Here is a 16,674-nt window from a genome sequence, read left to right as displayed (position 1 = left end):
GAAGGCAAAGGTAAACAACCTCTGAATAAATCATGCCAAGAAAATCCCATGATAGGTTTGCCTTAGGGTTGCCAGAAGTCAGAAATGACATGAAGGCATTCAACTACAAAGGCAACCAGTGGCTCTCTGGCAGTTCCCAGGCTCCATCGCTCATCTGTCCCAACCTGCACAATCTGCAAACTTTTAAACTATAGTCCAACAATATATGAAGAACCATAGGTTGCCCATGCATTTTTACTCATATTAAACCTTTGTGGGAAGAGTTATAAGTGAAAATTGTGTCTCCAACTGTAATTTGGAAGTATGTGGCTTAACTGTCAGAAACAGGGTTAGAAACATGTCTGAAACATGAATTTTGACAGCATCCAACATCTCACCTTCAAAAGATGCTGTTCTAACCAAATGGGAAAGTCTCAATAGCATATTAATCATGCAATTATTTTCTCCAAAATATCCATATTTCATATTGGTTTACTACCATTAAAATTAACCATATAGACTTGCCTTATAATGAGTCAGATCAATGCCTCAGTGGCCCAGTAGCAAGCAAGAAGCTGAGTGGTTAGAAGAGAGGTAGTCAAAACATACCCTACCTATTATAGGCAACCCCTCCTATACATTTCTGTGGTCCTTCACTCCCCAGACCTCCTTTGCAAAAAGGCTTGGGGGGGGGGGGCGGAGCAGATTGAGATGTTCTCCTAGAGGCCTCAACTAGTGGCACTTCCCCCTTAAAATGGGATGCAAGACCCACAATATCTCCCCCTCCCAAAATTAGAAGTAGACAAGTGGTGAATGCCATTGTTTTTCAAAGTGGATAGGGTAGGTTTTTGTTTGTTTGTTTGCTTCTCAACATTTTAAGAAGCTTTCTAACCAGGAAACAGTTTTACAGTTGTACAACAGCATGGCTTTATAGCATCTCAGTGACACCCTTTGGATGAAGAACTTTTCCTTTTGTAAAACCTCAAAATATCTTTCTGACAGCCTTCTTAATCCATGTCAGAAAAATCTTTCTCTCATCCTGGACAAAGTGCATAGATCCCTGCCATTTGGGAAGGTGTTACTGGAGACTCACAAGAGCACTGCTTTTATCTGAAAGAGGCCCGCTTTCCCAACACTATGGAAATACAGACAAGTCTGAGTTTTCAGATGAAACAGACAGAGAGGTAGCATGTGTGATCCAAACTAAGCTGCAGGGGGGGGGGGGGGGGGGGGGGGTTTGCAACCATGACAGCATGTTTGGCACACTGGTGCAGGTGAGTGGTATCACTAGGTGCCACTAGGGGAAGGCAGATTTCTGGGTCTTTTGTACACTATTTCTAGAGTCTGACAGGGATGGCCCATAGTGACAGGAATGCTGCTGCCACCACTCTGCAGATTTTACTACTTGAGGTGGCTTCCTCACTCTGTTTGATGTTAGGGTCTGCCCTGCTATCAAAGATAGGCGTGTGTGAGAGTGCATGTGTGTGCGTGTACATATTTACTTGCTTTTGTTGCAGTTGTATGCCTTCAAACAGTTTCCAATGTTTGGTGACCCTAAGGCAAACTATCATGGAGTGTTCTTGGCAAGATTTGACTTGCCCATATTAACCCAGTGGGTTTCTCAGGCTGAGCAGGGATTTGAACCTTGGTTTCCAGAGTCCAACACTCAAACTTCTATGTCACACTGGCTCTTACTTTTAAAAAATCCCACTTTACCACTAAAAAAGACAGCACGCAAGTTGGCTAATTACCATGTTGAATTAAAAACAAATCAAATGATAATTTTTTTCAAACCATGTCAATAATCAGTAATCAGTAAGGAAACATTTTCTTTATGCAGTGTTATTTTGGGCATATGGATTACATCTAGAGGGTTGATATAAGAACAGAAGCTTGACTCCACATTTTGATTTATCCTGTACTAGATTGGGATGAATATATATTTCAACATATACTACCCATAGCTCAAAATGTTCACCTTGATTCCCAGTTTTGGGAACATGGCAAGATTTTAATGAATAAATAATAATAACAAATAAAAAGGTTCTTGAGTTTTATTTTTAAAGGAAACTTACTATATGGTAGTATTTCCATGTAGTAAATTCCTTTGCAAAGTGGGATTCAAAAATCCTCAGATCAATGAATTCATATGCTAAAGATATGGAGAAATTAATTCATCTAAAGTTCTCTAAATCAGTATTATATAAATTAATTGTTCAAATTAAAAATAGCACTGATCTACCCAGTAGCTATGCACACTGATTTCCCAGTTCAGATTAATGTCTAAATATGGAATCAGGCATTTGGCCTATTCAGACTAATGCTGTTTGCTTTGATAAAGCAATTTTAGAAAGCACTGATCTGATTCTCCAGCACATACTGTAAATTGTGCTGAATTTCCCAGTGGAACTTTTCTAGAAATCCTAGAGATGGATGCTGTCGTATTACGTATGACTAATGAAAATGGAACTGCTTTTATTTTTACCATTTCTTTCAGTGCTGGGTTTAAGGAGGATGATTACATTTCTGCAGGTTATTAGATAAGGGCTAAATACATTACACTTTCAACAAACTATCTCACATTTAAGATTTAAAGGTCATGCATTTGTTTAAACAGTCAAGCCACTGCAAGAGAGTTGAATTGTAGGTCGCATTTCATTTTGACAAGCTTTCTTGGAGATGCCCTTATGAGAGAGCCAGTATAAGATACAATTTGGAGGTTATGTTGACTATTTAAAAAGGTGGATTTCAGCATTACTCAACAATACTTATCAAACCTGTTTCCCATTATGATGTCACACTGGATATCATTATAAAAATAAAACTGTATTTAATTTTCCACAGTAAATTGGTAGGAATTTTTATTTCATAACACTTCATTTTGCCCCTCTTTAGAGCTAATCTAATAATTGGGCAGCTGTTGAAATGTTCGTAAATATCAAATTGCTGACAGCCATTCAAACCATTTCCCACACTGGCTGTCTTCTGGATGATTATTAAAATGTCCCATTGCAGAATGGATTATTTCTTTGGCCCGGTACATACCTTTATGAATGTCCAGGCTGGCGGCGGCCTATTTCCCTCTGGAGGGAAGCTGCAGCCGTCAAACCGTGCAGCTGCAGCTTCCCTCCGGAGTAAAAAGAACCCGGTGTTTCTGGGTTCTTTTTAAGACACTGGAGTGATGTTGTGAGTGCACCACTGGCACACTCGCAACGTAAGCAATGTGTGGCGATGTGCAGATGCTGCGTGTTGCTTACGTCACAATGGCGGCGCCTATATACATGGGATGCTGCCATTAGTCCACCGCCACTTCGTACTAGGGTTAGGGACCATGTGATTGGTGCATGGTCCCTAACCCTAGTACAGTGGTACCCCGGGATACGAATGCGCCGGGTTACGAATTTTTCGGGATACGAAAAAATCCCATAGGGATTTATTGCTTCGGCTTACGAAGGTTTCTTCGGGTTACGAAAAAACCGCGGCGCTATTTTCCGCCACCGGAGGGCAGCAGAGAGCTATTTTTCCATTAGCGCCTATGGGAATTCGGCTTACGAAGGTATTTCGGGTTACGAAATTAACCGCGGAACGAATTAATTTCGTAACCCGGGGTACCACTGTATCGCTGCCGCCATGCCCCTTTCGGCCCATCTGTCTCAGGCCTTTAATACCAGTGGGGAGCACATTTGGAAATGCTTCTTGAAACTACTTTGGGAATGGGTGTTCCATATATAAGTGGTCTTAAAAATGAGGATATTACAGTTTTATTCCATTTTTATTGGACAAGATATTTCAACCCATCATTCTGTTAACATCACCACAGAAAAACCATATCTGGCCATTTTGGATTTGTTAACCTGATTTCATTTCTTATTGTCACAGAGATGTTGGAGACTAACCATGCTTTACTGTATTTCAGTAGCTCAAGTTTCAGTTACGTTATATCCAGGATCGTAGCAGAAGGAAGAAAGCGTTGCTGTTATTTGAGAGCTTGAAAAAGTTACTTTTTGGATGACAAAATTACTTTTTGGATGCTAGAATCTCTAAGACAGCATGGCCAGTATTGCCCATTCTGGGTGGGAAATTCTGGGAGTTATCATTCAAAAAATTACTTTACCAACCTTTGCTTTAAACTTTAAAAGCTTCATAATACCCCTTGGCTATTTTAGACTGTACAATACTGAGTCTTCATTTTTTAAAAAAAGGAAAGCAGCTTGAGAACATTTGTTTACAGACTTATTGAGACTTTCAGCTTTGCTTGAAATTCCATGAATGTTTTACTTGAGCAGAATTTTTCACAGGACCTATGAACTGGATATGGGAAAGTTAGCAGGAAAGGATTAACATGTTAATATGCTAAAAATTGAATTGAATTAAATTTACATTCAAAAAGGATTTTGAACAATTATGCTAATTATAAAGAGAGCTTAATGGTACATTACTACATAAAAGCCTTACCCAAATAAAGGTGAGAGATCCTTTCTATGGTTACTACCCCATCATCTCTGTATTTACTTTTGTGAGAATAAGACATCTACACCCCTGGGGAGGTGGTCCCTTTTTGCTTTCCATTTCTCTCTTCTTTTATAATTTCATCTCCATACACTCCCCTTTTTTAGTTTATTGATTTTCACTGGATTCCAGTCCGAAGATTATAAGATTCAGAACTCAGTTTTCTGAAACCAATGAGGAACCTTTATGTAGTATCAACTATAAGACAGTTGTTTCTACTGCTTGTTGGTTTAAAATATTGGACTATCATACTCTAAACTAGGACTAAAAGAAACCAAGATTTCTGTAACCATTGCACTTATTAAGATACTTGAAATTAAAAATTAGGCACACAGACATGTATGATCTCTTAACCATTTTATTTTCAACTATATTTTAATAACTATAGGGCGAAACAGACAGGTGAAAAGGGGCCGCTTAGAGCAGATGCCTGACTCCAATCCAGTCCAGTCAGATTCAGCCCTGAAAAGGAGCAGATAAGGTCCGCTCCTTTTGGAGACAGAAAAAAGCCACCCTTTCCCCTGAAAGAGCCAACTCTGGGGCCAGTGGCCTATAAACACCATGCCCCCAAGCAGGAAAGAAGCCGACCAGCGCATAATCATTGATCTTGCTTCTGTATGGCTTGGGGATATGGTGTGTCTAAACACCATATCCCCAAGCAGCCCCAAGCTGGCCAAAACAGTCCGTCTGTTTCGGCCCTATATTATTTTAAATCTGCATTCAGATGGTGGACTATATTTATTACTGCCCCAAAATCCTCCTGAAATTCCTTTGTCGGAGAAAAGTACTTCTTTGGAGAAATGTGTATTTACTTATTATTTACATTTTACCACTATTTCTACTAAGAGTTGAGTCAGGGTTGCCGAATTAGGCTCAAAAATTATTTTTGATTAGCCCTTGTATTCAGATAATTCATTTCATGAATTAAACACTCTTTAATATGTTTATGCAAATACATCTTTGTGAACCGTTTCTCAGCTTTGATAAATTTTACAACTTTCTTGTATTTGTAGAACTGAATTTTTTTTTTTGAATGCTTGAATAGATGAATCTTTAAGACAAAAAATGTTGTGTAAAGTAGAGGAGAAAACTGTCTGATCTATATTTCCTATGGATTTCAAGTGTTTCTAAATTTTGTTGAAGTCCTTCGAATTTTATAAAGAAATGTCTATTTTCGGTAATACTGATCCTTTATTGTAATTAGAAGTTGGTGAGGATGGAGATAGGTTTCTGTAACAACTGTCTTCAAAAGGTCCTTACCCAGTTAATTCCAGTGGAAGTACTCTTGAATAAGTGGTTTTAGTCTAGTGATTTAAACCTTATAATTATCCAAACCTGTGGGAATAAGGAAAAATAAGAAGAATTCGGTAAAAACCTATGAGAATTAGGCTTTGTGTAAAAAGTCAACCGGTCTTTGTAAAATGTCTTAGCTCTGGACCCAGTGTGGCAAAATAGTTTGAGTGTTGGATTAAGACTCTGGAGATCAGGGTTTGAATCCCGGCTCAGCCATGGAATCCTGCTGGGTGACCTTGGGCAAATCACATTCTCTCAGCCTCAAGGAAAGGCAATGGCAAACTTCCTTTAAAGAAACTTGCCAAGAAAAGGCCATGATAGGCAGCCTTAGGGTTGCCATAGGTTGGAAACTACTTGAAAGCACACATCACTCACCACTCTGTAGCATTATAACTCATTGAATTGATTAATAATATAATTTTGGAGAAACATCCATGCTGAAATTCCCAACTTAAGTCAATCACTTTATTTAAAATAAATGTAATTATGTCATAACCTAATAGATTTTAATTACTTAGGGCCTGAACAGACAGGCCAAAATAAAGCTGCTTCAGGTCACTTTGCAGGTATCCTGTTTAAGTGACACATGCATCTTAAGAGCCCAGAAGCTGTGCCAAAGCTGTGTTCCAGTCCTTAGGACTGGAGCATGGCTTTGGCACAGCTTCCGGCCTCTTCAGCTGGAATCAGATTTAAATACACATATAGGGGATGTGGTGGCTTAGTGGTTAAGACACCAATTGTAACAATCAGAAAATCAGAAGGTTGGCAGTTCGAGGCCCAACTGCTGCATGATGGGGTGAGCTCTTGTCACTAGTCTCAGCTTCTGCCAACCTAGCAGTTCGAATGCATGCAAATGCAAGTAGATAAATAGGTAATACTTTGGTGGGAAGGCAACAGCGTTCGGTGCAATCATGCTGGCCACATGACTACCTTAGTAGTCCTCGAACAACACTGGCTCTTTGGCTTAATATTGGAGATGAGCACCATCCCTACGGTCAGTAATGACTAGTCATTCATGTCAAGGGACTACCTTTACTTTTTACCTTTTTAGAGCGGTTTCACTGAAATCAACAGGCCTTAAATTTGTCTACTTTAAGTCTGGATCTGACCATCAATGGTATCATATTTGGAACCCAAAGGAGCGTACAATGTAAGTTACGACAGAATAGCTAAAACAATATGTAATACAAAAGTTTAAAAAGCATTACACAACCAGTCTAAACAAACATTAATTTAAAACAATCAACAATGCATTCAACATATATTAACACATATTAAGAAATAAAACAACTCTACTGAACTTCCTTCTGTCCCAGGCTGAAGGCCTGTTTAAATAGCAATAGCAAGTACATTTCTATACCGCTTATCAGTGCACTTAAGCACTTCCTAAGCGGTTTACAATCTAATTGCCCCCAACAGTCTGGGTATTCATTTTAGTGACCTTGGAAGGATGCAAGTCTGAGTTGAGCTTGAGCCCTTTCGCTGGTATTGAACTCACAAACCATAAGTAAGTGGCTGCAGTATAGGCATTTAACCACTGTGCCACCTGGGCAGGTCTATGCCTGCTGTTGAAAAGAGAGTAGAGAGGAACTGATCTAGCCTTCCTTGAAAGAAGCTCCATAACCTAGAGAAGGCTCCTTCCTGTGTCCTCACCAGACAAGCCTGTGAGGGTGGTGAGAAAGCCCTTCCCTGAAGATACTAAGGCCCAGGACAGATGGGCCAAAAGCAGCGTGTTGCCACAGATACTAGGGTTCCGGAGCATGCAGCATCCACATGCTCTGGAACCCTAGCATGTGATTGCGGTGGCTTCATGGTGGCCTCCCATCCATACAGGGGCCACCATGATGCTGCCGCCACTGTTCAGCAACCAGGCATCGCTGGCAGGAAGTGGCGTCATGGCGGCGCCCTTTCCTACTTCCGTGTTGCAAAAAAGAAGCCACTTTAGGCAGCTCTTTTTTTGTGGTTCATCTGTGCTGCAGCATGGGGATGCTTACAGGAGCGGCACGGAGCCTCCCGTATGTACTGCCCCTGTGATTCCAACAGAGTCATAAATGTAGGTAATGGCTTTCAGATAGTCTGGACCTAGATTGTATTTGGCTTTGGAGGTAATAACCAGCCCTTCAAATTGTGCCTGGAAATGCACTGGTAGTCAGTGAAACTGTTTCAGTAAGAGAGTTATATGCTTGTTATAACTAGCCCTGGTGAGCCATCCACCTGTAGGATTTTGGATCTGCTGAATTTCTGGAACAGTTTCCAAAGTCAGCCCCGTTTAGAGTGCAGTACAGTAATCCAAGTGAGATATAATCAAGGAATGTAATCAATCAGCTATATTTCTGGAGTCTCCAAGCTAATAGTGACAGTCAAACCTTATCACAAAACTAGCAGGAAGGAAGTGGTATAAATTGCCAATCTACTTCTGAAATGAGATTAATTTTGCAGAAACTCATTGGGAGACTTGGTACATATGGATTAATTTGAATCTCACATTATAAGTTGTATGACTTTCTCATCTTCTTTTTTCCAGATAACCAAGCTGAAAATTGACAGTAACCCTTTTGCTAAAGGATTCAGGGACTCTTCCAGACTCACTGATATAGAGAGGTAATGGGACTTTTTGTTTATTTTTTTGTTCAGATAAGATAATGGGGAATTGGCTTGGAAAGCTTTCTTTTAGTTCTTGTGTAGCTGTGAATTTGACAGTTACTGTATATACTCATGTATACGTCTAGAAATTACAGTATAGTAAAAAAATTGACCCAAAAACCCTGAGTCGACTTATCCACGGGTCATTGTAAGTACTGTACTTTAACTCTTATCAAAAGGGAACCATCCCCTGATGAAAGGCAAAAGTGTAATCGTCCTGAAAGCACTGACCTCTCTCTGCTCTCTCATCCATCCAGCCTTTAGCGGATAGAATTTTGTTAAGTTCTTTGGCATCATTTTCCTTTGCTTCATCCTATAGATTCTTTGTCACATGTCCCTAAATTTTACCCTCGACTTATATATGGGTCATATCAAAATCCATAATTTTCGCCCCAAAACCTGCCCTCAACTTATACATGAGGTCGACTTATAGTCAAGTATATACGGTATGTTATATCTAAGAGGCCTCAAGTTCTTTATAAACAGTTTGGAGCTAGAGCTACTTCAGAGTATTAATTACGCTTTCAGATTACTCTAATTATGCTTATCTTCCTTCCCTACCTTTTCAAATTGGTTATTCCTGACTCTTCAAATATACATGCAAGTTTTTGTAGGAAATAAATGGCACCATGGCACTGGGTGGCACACTGGTGCAGGACACCACTGCAAACCACTACACCATGCTGGCTCCTAGGATATGATACATAACAATGTATATAATGAATTGCAACTGGAAGTTGATAGGAAGCTGGTGTAGGTGTAAGATCACTGTTATGATGTACCCTATGTACTTGGAATGAGAATATGTTTATTGGAATTTTTTTCTTGGCATGCCTTTTTGCATTTATAATGAGTGACTGAAGGTAACCATTTTATCACAGGTCTTAGATGTGCAGAAAAGCTTCCTTATAAGCAGAATAATATCTGGCAACTGGCTCAATATCATCCCTTTAACCAGCCATTTCTGTTCCAAGAGCAGATCCCATTTGCTCCTCCAACCCAATTTCCCAGTTAAGGCAAGAATGAGTAACAGAATCCTTGTGGATCCTATATGGTTTCCCCAAGGCTTTTTTGCTGGTGTAACTGTGTTACCTGCCTTCTATTAAAATGTCAATAACAAAAGTCAATGGCACTACACAAAACCATGCTATCAGTTGTTTTCTCTTTCCTCCCTCTAACATTCTCTGTCTTTTCTTCTTCCACTGAGGTTATCAATGCAGAGAATACCAACATAGAGAACTGCCACAATTATTCCTGAAATTTGGTGGCACTTGGAACAGCTATGGCAAATTTAGCAGTGGTGCAGTCCCAGATGGGCACTGAGGGATCATAGTAGCCTCCAGATCCCAGAAAGTTCCCCACCCATGTCCTAGGCAATCACCTTAACTGTATTTGAAAAGACTACATCATATTATTTATTATTTTCCAAAACTTAACTTGTTGTCAAATGCCATCAAATCAGCTTCAGTTTATGGCAACTCTATGAATGAGAGACCTCCAAGTTAACCTGACATCAATAGCCCTGCTCAGGTTTTGAAGACTGAGGGCTGTGGCTTGTTTGATTGAGTCTATCTATACAGAATGCAGTCTTTCTCTTTTTCTATTGCCTTCTACCTTACCAAGCATTATTGTCTTTTCTAGGAAGTCATGTCTTCTCATGATATGTCAGAAGTACATAAGTGTCAGTTTAGTCATCATGGCTTCTAAGGAGAGTTCATGCTTAATTTGCTCTATCCATTGAACTTTTCTCCAGCATCACATTTCAATTGTGTTGATTTTCTTCCTATCAGTTTTCTTTACTGTCTAGCTTTCACAACTATACGTAGAAATTGCATGGTCAATCGTAATTTAGTGGATACCAATGGGACTGACCTCCAGTCAGTCTACTGCTTCATTTCTTGATCCTAGGCCAAATTTTCCTACAGTCTGATTCTGCTCTGTTTCCTATTTTTGCATTCCAATCATTCATCACTTTCCCGTGGACTCCAGCATAGAATCTTTCAATTTCTTTTTCTTCTGCCTCTTTAGTAGGAGCATACATTTGGATTAAGGTTACATTGATGGGTTTTCTTTGAAGTCTTATTGACATGATTTGGTCACTTTGCATTATATCCTTTGACTGCTTTTGCATTACAACAAATGCCACCCCATTTTTTCTTAGATTTTCATTTCCTGAGTAAAACGGTTATCTGAACCAATATGTCCCATTGGTATCCCTTTTAGCTTGCTCATCCCAAGTACTGCAATATTTATACATTCCATTTATTTCTTTTCTTTTCTTTTTTTACTATTTCTAGCTTCTACTGATTCATGCCTCCCACTTTCCACGTTCCTATAATATGTGTTGTGCAGCTTTGGACTTTCCTTTCATCTCTGAGCATGTCAAAAGCTGATCATCCTTTTGACTTGAATCTGGTTGTGTCATCAGCCACAGCTCTACTCATGGTTATCCTCTGCTGTACCCCAGTAGCTCTCTGAGTGCCATCCAACCTGCAAGCTTCATCTTTGGCACTATTGTTTCATCATAGGGTTTTCATGGTAAAAGGAGGTCTGCTGTGCCTCCCTTTGAGGAGTACAGTACTAACAAGCATTAGCTATGGTGCCATTGTCATTGTCTCTAAGATATCCTCTGCCAGTGTCACCTCCTATTGCTGCTACTGCCTAGTAGCTGCTAGGCACATTTAGTCTGGTTCCTCAGCAAAAGCCTGTCTGACATGAGAGACCCTACCAGCAGCATTCCTCTTGCCTCACAGGAGCACACAACCATAGTGTAACAGAAAGTTAGTGTCATTGGTGGGATTTCAGACTGTAAAGAAAACCCTATGAATTCATTAACACCTATTTTCAGTGAACCACTAAATTACGATTTAAGGTTCTGTTACATGACTTTGGAAGTCCATTTTGTATGCCAGTTCAGCTGGTAAATTGAGCAGTTTCCTCTAAATGAAACATCTTACTCGTATTGTTAGAATGTTGAGGGGTTACCACTCAGTAAGTGACTGTTTTCACCCGTTTGTTAGCTTCATCTTCATCAACCTGAGGATTTTTCTCAAGTGATAGATTAATTAAATTGGACATGTATGCATGCTGACTTTCCTAATCTTTCCAGTAACAACATTGGCTTCTTGTGGGCAACTATAATGCTCTGTAGAAATTCTGGAGGTTAGAAAATTAAATTATACCACTAATAATAATATAATAATAATAATAAGTCTGCTATAAAGATAAATATGTCAGCCTGGGAGGTGCAAAGTGGTAGAAAAGGTATTTTCAGTGTACAGTATATTTTATATGCATCAAAAGCCTGCAATATCAGTAATTTCATTGAACGGTGGAGCTTGAAGACAAACTCACAAATATAATAGAGTCTCAAATGCCACTCCTGGAAACAAACAATATTATCAGTTCTATTTACATGCCTCACTGCATATTGCTTGCCAGTGCACATTCGCACCTTCTTGAAAGGTGTATATTTGATTAGCCCTTGTAATCATATAATCCATTTTATGAATAGGCTTCCTAAGGCAGACATAATTTTGTGTGTGAATGGTTTGAGAGACATTAACATGCTCAGCCATCCTTTGTAAAGCATGCAAGCAAACTCTTTTTCACCACAGACTGAGAGTCTCTGGAGTGACCTAAATAGTGAGAATGTGGGACAAAGCTTTGGATTTAATTTTCAGATATTTAAGTTTCCTTTCCCCCGCCCTAACTAGCCTTTAGGGAGGGAAGCAAATCAGATCAATTGATCTTTAGAGACCTAAAGAAATTAAATTAGGCTGGAGTCAGTTACTGCACTAAACCACCTAGTAATTGGATTGCTCCTTGTAACAGCTTCTTTCTGCAACCATATAGGCTGGGCTTCCTTACAGTATAACTGAGAGAAAAACACATCTTTTTATGACATGATGACAGACATTGCACTTTCCTACCCTAATTGAATATAGTTTTTATGAATACATGACTCTAACAATTTTGAAATTCCCATTTCAGATTTACAGTCTCTGTCAGGACCTAATGTGAACTGAGGCTCAAATCCAGAGTCTGTGAACTTAGTCTGTTTAACAACAGAATCCTAAAGCACATTAAGTAATAATGAGACTGCTCCTGAACATACAAAGTCCTTTACTTTCATCACTGAGTAACGTATAACTTGTAGATGAACATCTTGGCTTGATGGGCCAGATCAGACAGCATGGCCTCCACTGAAGGTCTAGCCCAGTACCTCTGGTCTTCAACATTTAAAACTTTGTTTGCTATATTTAGCAGCCTTATCGAACCTAGTATCTTGCAGATGTGTCATAGCCCACGGTGGAAATGTTGGCCACCATATCTGGAAGGTGGTGAGAGGAGAATGGTAGACAAATAGGAATGTCAATATTTGAGGACTGACTAGATTTATTGTTGTGTCCTCTTCTAAGGCTGTTCAAGTAATTTGTCTCTGATGCTTTTTGCAGCTGCGCAGTTCTGCCAACGGGTGTGAATATGAAACTGGGGATTTAGTAAGACATTACTGCCCCCTTCCCCCATGTAATGAAACACATTTCCTAGGCGAAACACTGCCTAGCAATGAATAAGAAGCTGGCCATTCCTCAATTTCTAGGCCAACAACTGCCAAATCATATCTCCATACCTGTTTCCCTTTGCTGAGCACTGAATTGCTAAACAAATTGGAATTACTGTATATACTTGTGTACAAGTTGACCTCATGTATAAGTCAAGGGAAGGTTTCAGGGTCAAAATCCTGGATTTTGATATGTCCCGTGGGTAAGTCAAGGGTAAAACTTAGAGGGCTATAAGGAAGAATGGAAAGGGGGCAATACCACTTCCATCCCTCCCTCTCCTTTTCTGGGCCTCTCCCAACTGATTCCCAGATGCTGGGGGATAGGTTTTAACATTAGATTGAGAAAAGAAGCAAGTGGATCAGCATTCTGCATCCAGGAGAATGTGTTGGATACCTGTTTCCATCATCTCCAGCTAGTGTGACCAGTGACTATGCTGGCTGGGAACTAATCCAACATAACTTGTTTGGGAAAGACTGCTGTGGATAGTTGTAACATGGCATTCAGAGAAAAATCTGAAAGATGAGATGGCAAGGTAATTTATCTCAGTCAGTGATTCCTGGTGGGTCCAGAAGCTCCAGTGTATATGGAGTACCTTTGTCTGCAAAAGATTCTCAACTAATTTTAAAGGAGTGAAAATGCTGTTTATGCATAGAAATAAATGCCTAGAGTGAATTGAAAATCTGCTTGTGCAGGAGCTGTATGTTTGTACCAGGATGCATGTGGGGCTCTGGCTCAAAAACAAAGATTTCTAGCAAAAATGAGAAGAAAATTCTGTAGCCATTGTGACTGACCTTCACAATTGTTTATACTAGATGGCATTATCAGAGTTTATGTTCTGAGAAAAACTGAATTAATTATCAGAGGCAAGGGATATCTGATGGTAAGCAGTCTCAAAGCTTTTCTGAGATTAAAGCAGAACTGTGTCATTATGCACAAAATGACTGGCTCAATAGGTATCATTTTTAAAAAAATGGGCATATATCCTATATAGAAACACCCCAAATTGAATTGCTGTCTCAAATTGCCACTGACATATTTTTATAGGGGAGAATTGTAATAGGAAATATATTGATCTGTCTGTTGGTAATTTATAGAATTATGTCTATCAGCTTAGAGAAAAGACCATGGCAGGGGCTGCCAGTTAACAACTGCATCTTTTAGCTAAAGGTCCTATCTTGAAATGTTCAAAAAGAAATCTTGCTTCACCAAAACTGATAGCAATGCTTCTGTTCACAACTATGGTCAGATATAATCAGTACTGGTGTTGATCAGCTATTTGGAAGGGAAGCTGGATTTAGTTCCCTTTTAGAAGTGAACAGCCCAGTCTCAGAAAAGTTTGTCTTTTGGGTTACAGCTCCCAGAATTCTCCAAACAGTTGCCATGCTGGCGGATTCTAGGTGTTGAAGTCCAAGAGGTATCCTTTCCATGCTCTGTGAGCAAGCTGACTGAGATTGTTGCTGACTGTATGAGTTGGACTACCAACATACAACTTCAGAGACTGCTTCGCAAGTGTCAACTCAATGTACAGCTTCTTTGGGTTGGGCAACATTTTGAAACAATTTCACACAAATTGCCATGTTCTCAGTATGGAATATGAGAGCAGGGCCAGCCCAAGGAGTCTACAGAGGAGACAAAAATGGTGCCACCTTCCCCATTCTGCTTACAACCATGAACTAGGCTGCCAATTGAATGCTGGCAATAGGAAAGTGTCTAACACACACCTCTGACGCCTGATGGCAGCCAGTCAAAAGGGGGATAGGACAGGTCTGTGGTCAGTCAAGGCTGATGGCTCTGAGATCGGTAGAATGATGAATATGCTCTGAATTTTAATCTGGGCTTTAACAGCTGTACAAGGGACTGAACCTATTTGGAAGTTCAAATTAAAACTCAGAGCAAATTTATATTTCTTAACACTGGATCCCACAGCCTCCACAGCCACCTGGAAAAAGAAGAGGAAGGAACGTTGCCATTCTTGGATGTTCTGGTCATCTGCAAATTGAACCAAAATTTGGGCCACACAGTATACAGAAAACCTACACGCAGAGACAGATACCTGCACAAGAACTCCAACTATCACCCAGAGCGAAAAAGAAGCACAATAAAAACATTGGTGGACCAGGCAAAAAAGATCTGTGAACTCCACTTCCTGGAAGTTGAATTGAAGCACCTAGACTGGGCTCTAGAGGCTAATGGTTATTCCAGCTCAGACATCAGAAGGGCTGCCAGACCCAGCAAAACCCAGAGGAGTGAAGACAAACAACCACCCAAAGGGGGGCATTTTACCATATATCAAAGAAGTCACAGACAGAATAGGGAAACTGGTGAGGAAACGCAACCTCCATATGGTTTACAAACTGATCAAGAAAATCCAGCAAATGCTGCTCTCAGTGAAGGACAGGAGAGACCCTCTCACAGCTACAGGAATTTACCACATACAATGCAGCTGTGGACAAGTCTACATAGGTACTACCAAATGCAGTGTGCAAACATGAACCAAGAAACATGAGAGACACCGCAGACTGGATCAGCCAGAAAAATCAGCAGTAACAGAACATGTTATAAATCATCCTAGGCATAACATTCTGAACCATGCCAACAACTATCAGGTCAGAATGCACAAGGAAATCATTGAAATCCACAAGCACCTGGACAACGTCAACAGGAAAGAAAAATGCCTTAAAGTTAGCAAAGTTTGGCTACCTGAAAAACATTAAAATCAAGACCCAGTAAATACAAATGAAAACCACCCAGGGCCAGGGATTTTTCTAGCATCTCTAATTAAACAGATACAAATCCTCTTTGCATATCCTCCCACCCTGAGGCCCTGCCATTCCACAACAGAACAATACACAGATTAACATGGAAATCACTCCTCCCAACCCAGGGTCACACAGTGTGTGTTTGTATGTGTGTATCCCACTCACTTCTATGCCAGCATCCTCTGAAGATGCCAGCCACAGATGCTGGCAAAGCATCAGAAACAAATTCTTCTAGAACATGGCCACATAGCCCCAAAAAACCTACAAAAAATTATAGACCAAGCAGAATTAATGGAAAGTATATGCAGATCAGGACCAGGAGAGGGCCAGAAAACAGACCAGGTGGCACTTGTGTACTTTACCCATCTGCCCCATTCCTTGCCCCAAAGCCTGAAATTTACTTTATGACTGTATGTGCCTTCAAGTCACTTTTTAACCTATGGCAACCACATGAATCTGAATTTTCTTAGGCAAGGAATACTCACAGGTGGTTGTGACAGTTACTTCATCTGATATATAGCCTATAGACCTGGTATTCATTGGCAGTCTTTCATCCAAGTAGTAACCATAGCTGACCCGGCTAGCTTCCAAGATCACACAGGATCTGGTGCCTTTAGGGAATTTAAGCCATTGAGTTTTTTCCAGGTCGCTTTTCTTAACAGAAAATGATAAGTCCCATAAAACCCAGCAGGAAAGTGATGTCTCCTGTTTCATTTCTGCTTTAGAGAAATCCTAGAATTCCTGGCCATGTTGGCTGGAGGATTTAGGGAGTTGTAGTGCCTGAAGGTTACTTTTCCTAGTTCTGTGTACAATGATCTTCTTTCCATGCCCAATGGATACTTTTAAGGCTTGAGAAACAGGGAAATATCAATGGCATATGAGGGTCCAGGTGAGGTTGGCCCTGCTTCTGGCAGGTTGCAAGTTGG

At 40.1% G+C, this 16,674-nt stretch overlaps 1 protein-coding gene across 1 annotated transcript in view; it reads left to right on the top strand.

Moving 5' to 3' along the window:
- The window catches only part of LOC121933051 (T-box transcription factor TBX20-like), a 58,032-nt gene that overhangs the window by 29,684 nt on the left and 11,674 nt on the right, over positions 1-16,674 (top strand). The window contains 1 exon segment of the mRNA XM_042472266.1: positions 8,306-8,382. Within this exon segment, the coding sequence (XP_042328200.1) occupies positions 8,306-8,382 (77 nt within the window).

This window comes from Sceloporus undulatus, chromosome 6 (genome assembly GCF_019175285.1).
Source record: "Sceloporus undulatus isolate JIND9_A2432 ecotype Alabama chromosome 6, SceUnd_v1.1, whole genome shotgun sequence".
NCBI classification, from domain to species: domain Eukaryota; kingdom Metazoa; phylum Chordata; class Lepidosauria; order Squamata; family Phrynosomatidae; genus Sceloporus; species Sceloporus undulatus.
The sequence above is the reverse complement of the archived record's forward strand: the minus strand, read 5'-3'. Positions and strand labels throughout refer to the sequence as shown.